This window comes from Solanum pennellii, chromosome 10 (genome assembly GCF_001406875.1).
Source record: "Solanum pennellii chromosome 10, SPENNV200".
Lineage (NCBI taxonomy): Eukaryota > Viridiplantae > Streptophyta > Magnoliopsida > Solanales > Solanaceae > Solanum > Solanum pennellii.
Window position 1 is genome coordinate 6,917,758 of NC_028646.1, and position 15,866 is coordinate 6,933,623.

Genomic DNA, 15,866 nt, shown 5'->3' on the forward strand with positions numbered 1-15,866 from the left:
TATTTTGGTACTATGACTTTTAGGTTCTAGGGAGCTTATTCCACGGCCACTTTTAATTGACAAGTTGAGTTAACGCAAACTCAAACATTTAGTTGCTTATAAACTGTTCTCCTAGTGTTTTATATCATTTTATGTTCTAAAATAGTTTTATAGGTTAGCCGTGGGATGGTAGTTGGTTCTGTTTGGAGTGAAAATAATTAGGTATAATGTGGAAACTAGGTCAATTCGACCTACATCCACAAAAGAGATTAGCAATCCACTATAAATATGAGAGTACAAAATATAGAGAAAATAACATCAACTAATTCACTCAGAATACATGGTAGGTTGACACAAGTGATAACGTATCAATCTTGTGTCCCATAAATTCATACCCTAAACAAAACTCTCAAAACCTTTAAGACTACATTGTGAATGTTGGTTAAGTTAGAAGGAACAAAACTATATTTATAGAGTCCTACACGTTTTCCTACAAGAAAACAAACTAGCCAACACAAAACCTTTTCCTAAAAGGAAACCCTATTTATGATACGAAACTTAGGGTAAATAATGTTAAACAAATCTCCCTCATGGCTTGAATTTCCGACAAAATAGATTTGTCCACCTTCTTCACATAATTTTCAACAATTTGTTTCTCCTCTCCGTAATCTCCTTCATCAAATTTTTGTCTCACTACGGAGAACCTCTATGAAACAATTTTTTCAACAAAAATCTTCATTATTGTCAAAAGGTTGTGGCTAGAACTTTATCCATCAAGATGAACACCTCTTTCTAACCTGGTTCAATCGTCGATTATTGAACCATCACTGGACTTGACTCTATGATTGAATATGGCCCTAATGCCACTTATTAGGACCAAAAATAATTAAGTGAAATGTGGAAGCTAGCAAAGCAAGCCTCGAAAAATCATGAGTAAGAAGACAAACGAGAAATATACCAAAAAGACACAAAGATTAACGTGGTTCGATCAATTCGACCTACAATCACAAAAGAGATGAGCAATCCACTATAAATATGAGAGTACAAAATATAAAGAAAAATAATATCAACCAATTCACTCAGTATACATGGGAGGTCCACACAAGTGATAACTTCTCATACTTGTGTCCCACAATTTATCCCCCTAAGCAAAAGTCTGACTACATTGTTAATGTTGATTAAGTTAGAAGATACAATATTATATTTATAGAGTCCTAAACCTTTTTCAAAATGAAAAGGACTTGCCAATTCAAAAACTTTTTCTAAAATAAAAGCCTATTTATAATAAGAAACTCATGAAAATAATACCCAACAAATTCTCCCACTGAAGGGTTGGTGTTGGTGTCACTAACAAAAGTTTATGATCGTGACAACTATATAGAAGCTACATAAAGGAACACAATAGTCAAAACACACAAAAAAAAGAAAATGACCAAGATGGTCATTACACTTCTAAAGCTTACATTTATAGTAGTAATTCATAACTCATCAATATTATTTTCTTCTTCTTTTGTTTTACACATTTGAAATGAATGTGTAATGAGACTTCCACTTATAATTGTAATATGACAAAGAACAAATATAATGCAAAAAAACTATATTCCGAATCGATTAGCCAAATGTAAACTGCTACTTTTTGAAGTATATATTTTTTCAAAGCCACACATTTCTACTTAAGAAGGTTTTTCTAATCTGGCCAGATAGTTTATCAATATAAAAAATTATAGCAATAACATATCTCATGATCTTAATATTTTATAAGTCAAAGGAAGGGAATGTATCATCCTTCAAACATATGAAATTTTCTAAGTTTAAATATCCAAAAAACAAAAATAACAACTTTGAAACTAAAACATCACATTTTTAATCAAAGCAACCCAATGCTGCTTTGATATGTAAAACTGTAGAGCTCAAAAGGTTAAGAACTGAAGTCACTGCCTCCATACGTTGTTCCTGGGAGACTGGATTATTATTAGCACAAATCAATTTTTGAAAAGCCACTGTCAAGATAGAACCATCTTTTTCACTTCCATTATTGCCCCTTTCCGAGGCAAGGCGGCCATCGGGACTTATGATGATACCTAAGGGGAAAATGTCAACTTTTGTGGCATCACCTCCAATGGCAATTGAAGTGACTATTGGTAAATCTATGGGTCCATAGATTAAAAATGCTCCCATTTCATCGATGCTTGACTCTTCAAGAAGTAACATGTTGTTCTCTTTTAGCATATAAGACTGCATATATATGTTAGAACAATTTAAGAAGTATTAGTGTAAGCACTAAAAATATTAAGAATTACTCCCTCCGTCCCATTTTATGTGGTACCATTTCCTTTTTGGTCAATCCCCAAAAGAATGTCACATTTCCTCATATAGTAAGTATTTAAACGTACAATTTCTCTTTAACCCTTTTTGATCCTACTTAATTTTAAATAGTACTCTAATACATTTATAAAGAGAGAAAAATACGTTCACTTTTGAAGGACAATTTGGTAAACAATTCTAAGTATTCATTTATTTCTTAAATTTCGTGCTGGATCAAATGGTGTCATATAAAATGAGACGAAGGGAATAGTATGATAATTGTCCCTCAATAATAAAAAAAAATATTGTTTTTTATCTCATCTAACAACGTATTATCAAATAATCTTATTTTCTATAACATATTTAGCTACAGGTCATCAACTAATATTTTATCATAATATTTAACCTAAAAGATAGAAAACACGAGCAATTATTCATTCAGAAAATAGCAACCTATAAATATGACAAATACCTGAATGATTGTAATATCGTTTCCGGGTAGAGTTCCGGTTAGTACTCGAACTAACTCAGTCACATTATTTCCTTCAGCAAAAACATCCCACTAAAAATAAAAACAAAATCAAAATGAAACAATTTACAAACTCATAATTCAATCGACAAAAATTAATTCATGAGATGAATATTGTAAGACTATAATTAAATAAAATAAAACTGCAAATAGCTGAACATACAGATAAAATAACATAGGAGCCCAATATAAGTAGATCGGACAAATTCAGAAGTAGTTTAAAAGCTATAGATACTAAACTCATTCTAGCTTTAAAATGATGAGTCCCAAATCTTATATTTATTGAAATTTTTGTGAATTTCACATGAAAAATCCTTACAAGAATTGAAAAAAGTTAATCTAATAGGGTACATTTATGTTTAGTTAAAAACAAGTTATACATGAATTAATAATGCAAACAATATTTCTATTAAAAGTTTGGTTCATTAAATTAAAATTTAATATACAACGTAAAGATACATACCGTCAGACTTCTCTATATCAAATGTATTTCACTATAACATCTAACTTCCATTGGAACTAATATCAATATCATATGACATTAACATGTTATCTATAACATCATTTCGATTCAACAACACAAAAATATATAAATTATCCACGTCATAGAGAAGTTCGATACATACCTGATATCTAGTCTTGTCATCTTTGAGGAAATTAAAAATAGTTTTGAATGCAAAAGGAAACCATAGGGATGTAGCGGCAGTGGCAATGAAGCCTTTTGATTGGGTAGTTTCTTCATTTTCTCTAATAGAAACCCTATATGTATTATTCAACTTTGATGAAGTTGAAAAATCTAATTTTTCTGTCATGCTTAGGATTTCACAAAAACTCTTCACCATCCTTTGAGATATCTGCTTAACATTTTGCAGTCCTTCTGAAATATCATTAACCACTAAAAATTAAAAATAAACAAAAGAAAAATAAATATTGACTTGCCAAAATAGGATGTGTGTGGTGTGATGGAACTCGTACATTTCAGAGAGTATTTGTCATATTCTTATCTTATTTTGTAAATTAAAATTTTAAAACCTGAAAATACAAAGAATGGAAAATAAAATCGAACCTTCTTTGAGACCATGCCTAGTAGGGCATAATGCATCCACTGGAAAATTATACCTTTCACACATCCTTTGAAGTGTAACAATCCATCTTTTAGCTCCATATGTTTGACGACCATACAACAAGTCTCTAAAGATATGATTAACCTGATTTTTTTCATCTACTTGAACATGTTCAATCCACGTAACCTACAAAAGAAAAAAGCATATCAAAAAAGCTATAAAAACAATCTTGATAATTGGAAACATTTTCGATAAGAATCTATGTTGCAAATTCATACTTTTTAGTATTGAATCACACAATGTGAGGATTATTCAAGATATAAGGATACAACTATTCAGTATATTTAGTAACATTTGAACATTTAGGGCCTCAACTGTCATGACTAAAAAAAAAACGCGATGACACTTCTATTATTCCACCAAGGCAAGTCAGCGTAAAATTCAAAATATAACAACAAATGTGGAAGCAAAGAAAAACAATGAAGTCTAACACAATCAGATTACGTGGAAAAAAAGCCAACACATCTTAAGACGTCAAATCCATGAAATATCTCTGAATCTAAAGTCGACGACTCTCCTAGATAAAATTCAACATTTCAGGGCTGATAAAACTGACGAAATTCCATTCGAAAACTCAAAAGTTAGATTGCTACAAGAAAACATTTAACACAAGGATCCAAAATTAAATATTTAGAGTGTGAAGAATATAACACAAGGATTTAAGATTGATTTAATCGAGAATAAAGATAGTTTGATTCTTATACAATATTAAAAGATATGTATCCATACTTACAAAATTTTACCTATGTAACACTCTTTGGAATATAAACTACACGTGAATAGTGATATATAGGTTTGAGTTGTTGAACAATCTCTTGCAAAAATGTAAAGTAAATCTCTGCAGTGCCCGTGTGATACGGGCCCTCATCAAGACCACACATAGCAAAATATTAGTGTTTTCAAGCTATTGTGAGAGGAAGTGATTCTTACCAGACTCGTGCCATCACCCATATCTTGAATTATACATCCAGAAGGAAACTTCCAAGCATAAGAAGGTGCACAAGTTTGAATCTCTTTGAATAAATCATATGAAACATCCAGCATTATCCATGTTGTATGATCAAGTTGTTTACAACAACGTATGAAGAAAAATTCTCTAGCGTCTACTAGAGGAGACAAAATATGCAACTTTTCATACATCTGTTTTCAAGAATCAAGAAAAAAATAGATCATTTTTTATGAAGCAACTTTAATATATATTTAATTTTTAAGAAAAATATATTAAATATGAATTAACATTTACCAATTGAATTGAAATTCCCATATCCCCAGAATCAAGAAAATCAAGAATCCTTGCTTCTGTGACTATAGTAGGAAACATGTTCATCCATTTGATCTGCATATACAAAATCAATTAGAATATGATTAATGTTTAAACAATAATAATCATGCCTAAAAACATTTCATATAATTAGAGTCGGCTATATAAATATTCATTGTACATGTTTGTGTCATTTAAACTCATCTTACTTGTGAACAAAACTATTATAATATGAAAATGTTTAAGAAACTTACCGGATCAAGAAATATTTGGATCAACCCAATTGCGGTCATTGGTACAACTCCAANAATTCCCATATCCCCAGAATCAAGAAAATCAAGAATCCTTGCTTCTGTGACTATAGTAGGAAACATGTTCATCCATTTGATCTGCATATACAAAATCAATTAGAATATGATTAATGTTTAAACAATAATAATCATGCCTAAAAACATTTCATATAATTAGAGTCGGCTATATAAATATTCATTGTACATGTTTGTGTCATTTAAACTCATCTTACTTGTGAACAAAACTATTATAATATGAAAATGTTTAAGAAACTTACCGGATCAAGAAATATTTGGATCAACTCAATTGCAGTCATTGGTACAACTCCACAATCCCTTGATGATTCAATTCGAGCAGTTGATGATTTATATGGTCGATTTGGGTTTGGAAATGCTTTGTCATAGTACTCGCGATGAATAAGCCACCTCTCATCAGTTGATGATTTTACCCAACATGGATTATCCAAATGAAAAAGTCCACACATTTCAATCATAGCAGGAACAACTACATAAGAAATAATTGATTGCTCCCCATTATCGCGATGAAAACTAAACTTTTTTGGTGTTAATGGGGAAATTATTGGAATATTATTAATATTTATTGAATGTGCTCGAACGTTATCAGTAGAATTATTATTATTTTCTTGATTTATAGGAGGAGGATATCCAATGGAAGAGCCACTTATAATTTGTCTCAATAAACTTTCATCAGCTGGCGGTGTCAAATTTGAATCCGTCACAACAGACTTCCCACGGATACTTGATATGATTTTGGATAATCTTGCGGTCTGCGATAAAAACAAAATTGTCAAGTCACATGACATGTTATATATATAATATGTAATTATTATTAATAGACATAATTTTGAGTACCTAAAAATAAAGGATAGAGTATATAACTTATTGTCAGTGTATATAATTTAAATTTTTTTCATTCAATTAGTTTAGTATGAGATGAAGGTGATCTCTCTTGTCTAGGGCAGGTGCAAGTCATAGGCACCGCGCAGAAACGAATACATGATTTAAGTGGAGTAACAAATAAAGGGGAATATGACAATAAAAGAAATAGTAACACCAAGGAGAAGATAGACAGAGATCAAAAAAAGGGTTATCAAGTAGTGAACTTGGATTGTATCATGTAAACAGAAGTAAATGAAGAAGAGGATATAAAATTTTGAGTCGCATTGTCATTATTTTTATTGAAAAATATATAAAGCTATCCACCTCATCCGAGTATAGGTGGGGGATAGTGTAAAGGGTAGGCTTCTTAGATATAGATTCCTAGTATATCTAAACTATGTAAAAGGTTAAGTTGTGATGTCTAAGGACACTACTTCTCCTAGGTTCCATCGCTATTTTTAGTTTCTTATATATTCATTATTGTAATACATATTTTACACTCTGAATAAAGAACTCTTTCATTGTATGGTATCTGAGCCTTTTGGTTTAACAACCATTTTTTTTCTCATTCTGAAAAATAAAAAGATATGTAATAGGTTAAGTTGTGATGTCTAAGGACACTACTTCTCGTAGGTTTCGCCGTTATTTTTTGTTTCTTATATATTCATTATTGTAGTACATATTTTACACAATGACTAAAGAACTCTTTCAGATAGATGGTGTTTATGTGATGAGTGATTAAGCAGTACAGAGTTTTGAAATCTTGGAGTAGGTTGTATCGTATAAATTTAGTAGTAGGCTTGGAGCAAGTTGTTGGATTTAGGAACAACAGTGAATTTTTGTTTTCAACAAGGAAGAAGGATCTGGTTTCTTCTGACCCAAATAGTGGACGAAAAGATAGAGTCTTGGTATTCAAGGAAACACTCAGACATTTTATGTTCAAATTTACATGGAATCACTTATTTTGCTCATAGGGAACAATGTCATTTCGAGTGGGTTCTTGGGAGGAACGGAAGGTTTATGGACTTAATGAGTAGCGTGGACTACAAAATTTATCGATACAATAAAGAAGAATCTGATCAGTAGGTAAGGTATTTCATCAAAGTTCATGGATGTTTCAAGGTATTGAAAGTGAAAGATGTTTTTATCAAATTTGATAAAACATCTTCACTTTTCAATACCTTGAAACATTCATGAACTTCGATGAAATACCTTACCTACTATCAAATTCTTCCTTATTTTATCGATAAATTTTTTGGTCTTGCTACTCATTAATTCCATAAACCGACCAAGTGTTCCCAAGAACCCACTCGGAACAACATTGTTCCCTTTGAGAAAAATAAGTGATTCATGTCATTCTGAACATAAACCGACCAAGTGTTCCCAAGAACCCACTCGGAACAACATTGTTCCCTTTGAGAAAAATAAGTGATTCATGTCATTCTGAACATAAACCGACCAAGTGTTTCCTTGAATACCAAGACTCGTATTTTGTCCACTATTTGGGTCATAAGAAACCAGATCATTCATCTTAGTTGAAAACAAAACTTCACCATTGTTCCTAAATCCAACAACTTGCTCCTAGCCAGCAACTAAATTTATATGATACAACTACTCCAAGATTCCAAAACCTTGTACTGCTTTATCATGACCCACACTTCACATAAAACACTATCTATCCCCCACCTTGTCATGATTTTTATTGAAAATATATAAACCTATCCTACCTCGTTCTGCCCCGGGCCGTTATCATCCCCAAATGTAAAAGCAAATTTTACCAAAATTGTCTTCCACAACTAAACTTATTCTTGTCCCCCCCCCTATTCTCTCTCAAAATTTCTCAATGTCTGATTCTGACTCCGTTAATATTCCTCCCTAACTTTTAGAGAAATCCTACTGAAACTTCCTGCTAAATCCTTAATTCGATTCATATTTGTCTGCAAATCATGGCTTTCCCTCATCACAAGTTCTCCTTTATCTCTGCTAACCTCGCCCAAGCCCCACATTCCAACACCCTTCTTGGAAGGCGTTACGTCGTTACTTGTAATAAAGAGAACTATTTTTTGTTTCAAGACTCTAAAAATCAACCCTTTTCCATACATTAGAATTGAATTTCCCTTTCAAATGCCAACGAGGGTATTTAACAATTTTGGCTTTAAGCTTCCCTAGCTCCATCACTTCATATGCATAATCTAAGAACGGACATATGAGGCGACTCAGGCTTAATCAAAAGTGAAGGTAAGGTTATAAACTTCTGAATAGAAGGGTTCACGGAACAAGACTCCGCAATTGACCACACAAATTGTCAAACAAACACACTATGCCTTAATAATAATAGTATTTCTTTTTTAAATAGCCTTTTTAAGATGCAAATTAATATTGTTGGAATAATGATCTGAAGTGGGAGAAGGAATCCTAAATTGTTTAGGATTTTTTGTTTAGTATTTCTTTAATTCACGTCTAGTTGAGATTCGTTTATTCTAGTTCATATGGGAATAAGTTTTCTAGTCCTAGTTTGATTTGATTTCTAATTATTATGAATAGGGATATTACTAGTTATTTTTTATAGAAAGAAATACTGAGAAAGAGAAAGAAATATAGAGGAACAGAAAAAACTTGTAGTAAGATTCAAGATCTTTTGAGATTATGAATAAAATATTTTCTTCAAAATAGTATTAGAGCTTCTACAATCCTAATAATTATTTTTGAAGAGAATCCATTATCGGTGTACGACTATGACTCATAAATGTCGTCCGCTTACCAATGTTTATGTTGACAAAGACTAGACTAATGATATATGCATGCTCGGGGAAGGAGTTAGAAAAAGATTGCAAGTTTAAAGAGGTACAACCAAACATGACACAAGAGAAGAAGCTCTTCTCTAATTAAAAGTTTGAGGAAGGTAAAAAATAATTGTTGGTGTGAAGTGTATCAACACTGGAAGTTACAGAGAAGTGTCTCAGCACAACCAAGAAAAAAATGTGAGTTTGGAGAAAAAATGTTCTAACACTTGGAAGTTGGAGAGAAAGTGTTCCAACGTAACTAAGAAAAAAAATTAATGGTAATTGAAGAGAAGTATTTCAATAATTGAAGGTTCAAGAAAAGTGTTTCAATAATTGAAGATTGAAGAGAAGAGAATTTTTCCACTTCAACAACGGCAACAAGAATAAAAATGAAGATTCGAGAGAAGTGCTCCAATACTACTACTATGACTACAACAACAAAATGAAGATTCGAGAGAAGTGCTCCAATACTACTACTATGACTACAACAACAAGAAGAAAAATGCAACAGTATACAACTTTGAATTACAGGAGAATGTTGGAATAGTAGTTCAAAGTTGTAGAAATCTTAAGTTGTTTAGAATTTGGTAATTAGTATTTTTTTCAATGTATTCCTAGTTAGGATTTGTTTGTCCTAGTTCATATGGAAATGATTTTTTTAATCCTAGTTTAGTTTGGTTTCTTATTATTTTAAATAGGAAATTATTTTCAACAGAAAGAAATATACAGAGAGAAAGAAATATAAAGGAATAGAGAGAACTTGTAGTAAGATTGAAAGTACTTTTGATTACTTGATGAATAAAATATTTTCCTTCAAAGTGGTTGGTATAATTCTTTTTTAAAAAATTATATTGAGATGCAAAGTTTTTTCTTCTTCTTTTGATATGGAAAAAATTACACTTTTTATATATAATACTCTTATGGTTTCAATCTATTTATCTTATTTTAATTTTACAGAAAATTTGAAGTTTAATGAGAAAAAGAAAATTGAATCAGATAGTATTAATTAAACTTAAGATTGAAATAGACTATACATCATCTTTTTAAGAATATATACCTATAAATTATAATAATCTTATTATAGCTAAAGATGAGGTCCCTTGAATTTGAATCATGCTATATAGTAGATCTATATTTAAAAGAAAAGGTCATCAACAAGAATGGGATATCAAGCCTAAAAGAAATAGAAGCAGATACAAGTCCATACCAACTATAGAGGGGAGGAAAACAAATCCTAACAACTAATTATTTCTTTTCAAGGAAAATAAATAAATTAAAACGCAAAAAAAAAAAAAGATTTACCTGCTCTCTCAACCATTGATTTTCCATTTTCATTTTTTGGAAATGAAGTGCCCTTTCTTCTTTTCCGATGGGTAGATCATCACATTGTGGGCACATAGCATTTTCCAATTTCTCTTTCATGATCTTATTGTCACAACGAAATCTTTCATTTTCTATTTGAAGAGATTCGTTATCTGATCTCTCATTCATTATCTGAAGAAATATATATATTAAAAATCTAATTATATAAAAATATAGATAAATAATATTAGATATCATAAGCTAATTAAATGTATAAAGAGATTTAAATTAATATTTCTTATGTTAATTTCATTTTCCGTCCCAAGAATTTCGATACATTTTGATCTTGGTTCTTGTGGTATTTCAAGAATAACATTGAACTTCATTACAATTTATTGAAATGTATGATTATGGTCCTTTTATGGAAAATGTTTCAAAACCTTATCATTATCAAATATGGAGTTACAATATAATACATGCTTAACATAACAATTGGGTAATTATGTGATTCAGGAATCAATAATTATGATAAATTTGTCAATATTCACCAGCAAAGAAATCAAAAGTGCACATTTTAATTAATTGAAGGTGTATGTACTTAGTTATATATGACAAGAATCAACACTAGAATTTAATTACATTTGGTATTTACTTAGTTATTTATGACAAGAATCAACACTATAATGTAATTACATTTGAAGGAACTAAAAGTGATATTAATATATGCATATTTTAGATGTGTGAAAAATATTTTGTCCATTGTTTAAAAGTTCAAATTTTCGTTCGAATTTTGCACAACATACATTTCCTTCCTCATGTGCAATATACATTTTGAAGGATTAATTTTTGCATGGGTGAAAAACTTATTCCATTGAAATATAATTTATCCAACTCTCGATCGCTTCAATTTGAATGAATTTGATTAGGCCTATTTTAACGAAAATCAATTTGGGCCAAACTCAAAATGCATTTTTAAAAGTTGTTTGATATTGAAAAAAAAATGTAGCTCAAATTGATTCATAAAAGAAGTTTTTAAAAATAATTTTGTTTGGTAATCTTGACTTGGGAAATTGGATTGTGGTCCATCTAAGTGCAGCTCAAACAAAACAAACTATTAACCTATTCGTATATTTGTTCAAATCATTTTGACTGGCCTAAACCTAATTTGATCCGCCATTTAATATGCGTAGATTTTTTTCATTAATCCAAAAAGGGAAATCACTAGTTCCTAATTATAAAATCATATTTTCTTTGACTAAATTCTCAAACCTAATGGAAATACAAAAAAAAAAAATGTACACATAGGGGGAAAACAAAAAATGAGAGGAAGTGAATGTACGAATTAATTGTATAGGAAAAAATTATTGTAATTTAACCAAATTTAGAGAAGCAAATTTGGGAACTAAAACAAGAGATTCAGTGGCCTGCCATGGGTCGAGACTACTTTTAACTAGCCATTTTCCTTGATTTTTTAATAATATATTAAAAAAGGAATATTAATTCACTATTATTATTATAATAATAATAATAATAATTAATAATAATAATAATAATAATAATAATAATAATAATAATAATAATAATAACAAAATAATAAACAATCAATTAAGTATAATTATAATTATAGTAAAAAGACCAATAAATTAAAATACCTTTGTCTGAGTTATTTTGTTTTGAAACCAAAACTTGATCCGTTTAGGGTCAAGCCCTACTTCTCTACTCAATTGTTCTCGTTGGTCCTCATCTGGATGGTCACATTTCTTGAAAAATCTTCATTTCAAAATTCACACACACAAAAAAAATCAATTACTATTGATCAAATTTTTTAAAACAATAAACCTAAAAATAAAAAGAAGAATTTTTTTTTTATCTATTATAGCAGATGTGTTATACTAGTAAGTATTTCTCTATCATTAATCGGAATCTCCAAATTCGAGTGTTAGAACTAAAGTCATCCTTAGAAAATGTTTTACCCTTAAAACGGAATATAATTTGCCATGTAAATTTGGATAATTAAGCTAGTCCCTAGAGAGGGTACTAGCTGACCGAGGACATTGAAGAGTGGTATGTCCTCATGTATACTTAAACAAAGGCTTGATATTCGCGACTTGGGATAGGAGTTGTTAGCTTTGGCCAAGAGTGTTTTATTTTCAAAAGTGAGATTTTTGCGAATATGAATTTATCATGCCCTAAAGTGGGACTTTTCAATATAAATTTAGATTAATTAGTTGAGCCCTAAAGTAGAATAGTTTAATGTGAAACTGGATTAGTGGAACCCTTAAGTGAAATTCTTTTACGCGAACCTATATTAGCTAATTTCAATAAAAAGGTATTAAACACCAAGAGAAAGATTGTGTGTAAATATGAGAAATACATTAAAATTACAGAAACTCATCTCCTTTTGTTAAAGTTATTAATGAATAATCAAAAATAACTAGTTTGTTTATAAAAGATGTATATACATGGTAGATCTTATCATCCAAAAAAGGCTTATATTTATCCATTGTCTTAAGCAAAAAAACAAAAGGCAAAACATGAAATAAAAAAAAATTAAATTTGAATTATTAAAAAAAATGCGCGCACACACATACACATTGATAATATTTGAGCATACAACTAATGGATTTTGATTTTATCACTCATGCCTCTTAGGAAAATAGCGTAATATCTTTAAAAAAATAAAATAAAAAATAAAAAAGAAGAAAGAGAATTGAACATCAAGATTTTTTTTTGTAATAAAATTGTTCTTACTCTTCAAGCTGTTGAATTTGTTCCACGGAGTATCTTGGGACTTGCGTTGGCCCTTCTGATATTTTTTTGGAGGTTGATTCTCCCGAATCTGTCATTTTTCATTACTAATTTTTTGTTCAATAAAACAAAAGAACACACACAAAAAAAAAAAAAAACAAGTGTTAATATATTTATCTATTGTTACAAATCAATTTATATAAGAACCAACCAAAATAAATCCAAGAGAAAAGAGATATATAAGAGAGATTCTTACACACCTTTTAATTGATGAATAGAGATAGAGAAAGATGTCATAAGTTCATGGTAAATGATCTATTTATATAGTAAAAAACAAGACAAGTTAGACTTGACATATGATTGACACATTGAATCTGATCTGGCAAAAAATTAAGGATAAAATTTTAGAGAACACAAATGTGAACACAAGATAAAAATTGTGATATGTTTTAATTTGTTTTTGTCTTTTGCAAAATATTTGATTTGAGATTAATATATATGGTTTGCTATTTATATATTGTCTATGTAAATTGTATCATAGGCTAAATTTCATAAATAGAAATATAATTATGGCTTTTTGAGTCATATATTAAATTTCATAAATGGAAATTTAATTATGACTTTTTGAGTCATAGATCAAATTTCATAAATAGATATAATAGATAAATTTCAATTAAATGAATATATATATATATATATATATACATATATATATATAGAGAGGACCATAAACAAGGTGATGTGATACATCTGTATGACCTCCATTTGCATTCAGTTTTTTTCCTTTTTTGTTTTATTTTTAAAAATAAATTAAGTATTATATCATTAAAAAAATTACTTAAATTTATTACAATAAATATTTTATTAATGGCAAATCATTTATAACAAAGACACTTCATATTTTTTATTTATTTATCTCACTTATAATAAAAGGAGAAACATAATTTATTTATTTTTGACTTTTTTAATTCAAATTAATTATTCTATTGTAAAAATATATTACTTTATTTATACAATAAATATTTTATTAACGTAGGAACATTTATATATATAAAAAAAAACTCTATATTTTTTTTTCTATTTGTTTATCTCACTTCTAATCATGAAATCATAATAATTTTTTTTTTATTTTAAGTACTTTTATTTTTATTTTTTAATTTATTCACTAGGAGTTATTACTCATGACTTGCGCCTCTTTAAATTTTACTTTAAATAATATTCATAACTCTCATAAGTTTTATGTCCATAACCTTCAAATTAAATTTGTATGTTTATGATGTCTTATGGTATTCCTTTTTTTTCCCCTATAAACTCATATTAGTTTCATGAAGATTCGCATTCACAATTATCCTTTTTCTTTTCATCATATTAATTTGGTTTACAACAAAAAAGAAGTACATGAAGGTAAGAAATATTTCATTGCAAACTTTTATATTTATTTCCTCTATTTTGGTCTATTGAAATTCGTATTTGGCTTGTGAATAAAAATAACATGAAAGAAAAAAAAGTACATGAAGTTAATAAATATATCATTCTCAAGTCCTTATTTTTTCATTTCCTTTATTTTATCTATATAACTTAATATTTATTTTTATGAAGATTCACATACAAAGTTATAAATGCTCTTCTTCATCATACTTGTTTGTGAATTAACTAACATGTAACAAAAAAAGTATATGAAGGTAATATATATTTTATTCTAAAGTCTCTCTTTTTATTTTTATGTACTTATACATGCTTTCTTAATATTTTTTCTTTTTGTTTGTATTATCATTTATCAAGTAAGTATGATTAAAAACTCTCTAATTCTTGACAATGCGTTGTCCCTATGCAATTGCTCTTTCTAATAGTTAATTTTCCAGATATAATATAGTTTAATTATAATATTTGTTAGATTTCAAGAAATAATTGTTATTTAGTATTGTTAGTACTATTGAAAAGATAATATACAACTATATTATATGTGAACACCTAATTTTTGACGTGCTTATTTTACTCCGATAATATTATAGTAAGGAATTTTATTTTTATTTGTATTTTGAGTATTTGTTTTTATTATTTTATTGGATCAAATGACCCAATTTTGTTTAAATTAGGCTTATTTAGATCAATTCTGATGGCCCAGTTGATTTTGATCCGGTAAATAGAAATGGTCAAGATTGAATCTCAACCATTCATGATATTTTGATCCAAGGGCTATTATTGGACCCAAACTAAAATACAAAACTCCAAAAATTAGCATTTTTTTATTTTTCTTCTTCCCCTTACTACCATGCCGCCGGCCGGCCACCGCTGACGCCACCACCGCCCGGTGGCCACCACCTTTTTGGCCGGAAAAATCTATAAAATTTTACCATCTTTTCCTTTCACCCTCCTCTACCTAAATCTACAAACCTTTCATCCATATCTATTGCCAAACTCCGTAGATCTAAGGAAAACCAAATATGAAATGTTACTTTTTTTCCTTAGATTTATAAAGTTCCGGTCATTCCCATCCCAAACCCTTTACATAAATGTGTAGAGCTCTTCAAGGGCTATCATTTGATATAAATTTTAAGTTCAAAATCCGTCAAAAAAATTTTCAGCAAAGTTTTCCGGCGACCTTCATTTACTCGGAAGTTATGTCAATCTCCCCCCCCCCCCCCC

At 29.3% G+C, this 15,866-nt stretch overlaps 1 protein-coding gene across 1 annotated transcript; it reads right to left on the bottom strand.

Moving 5' to 3' along the window:
- Positions 1 to 1,759: 1,759 nt before the first annotated feature.
- Positions 1,760 to 10,661, bottom strand: LOC107032725 (homeobox-leucine zipper protein ROC8-like). The gene is made up of 8 exons (XM_027912478.1): positions 10,473 to 10,661; positions 5,766 to 6,275; positions 5,180 to 5,272; positions 4,867 to 5,076; positions 3,879 to 4,062; positions 3,439 to 3,689; positions 2,756 to 2,845; positions 1,760 to 2,214 (listed from the first exon to the last, which is right to left on the bottom strand). The coding sequence occupies exons 1-8, from the start codon at positions 10,659 to 10,661 to the stop codon at positions 1,843 to 1,845; spliced, it is 1,899 nt and encodes a 632-aa protein (XP_027768279.1). The 3' UTR covers positions 1,760 to 1,842.
- Between the last annotated feature and the right edge of the window lie 5,205 nt (positions 10,662 to 15,866).

Excerpts from the sequence above, each read along its gene's own strand:
- LOC107032725 (XM_027912478.1), bottom strand. The coding sequence starts at position 10,661 with ATGAATGAGAGATCAGATAACGAATCTCTTCAAATAGAAAATGAAAGA. Across the intron at positions 6,276-10,472 it reads ATCAATGGTTGAGAGAGCAG|ACCGCAAGATTATCCAAAAT; the intron begins GTAAATCTTTTT and ends TTTTTATCGCAG. Across the intron at positions 2,846-3,438 it reads ATGACAAGACTAGATATCAG|TGGGATGTTTTTGCTGAAGG; the intron begins GTATGTATCGAA and ends TTTTATTTTTAG.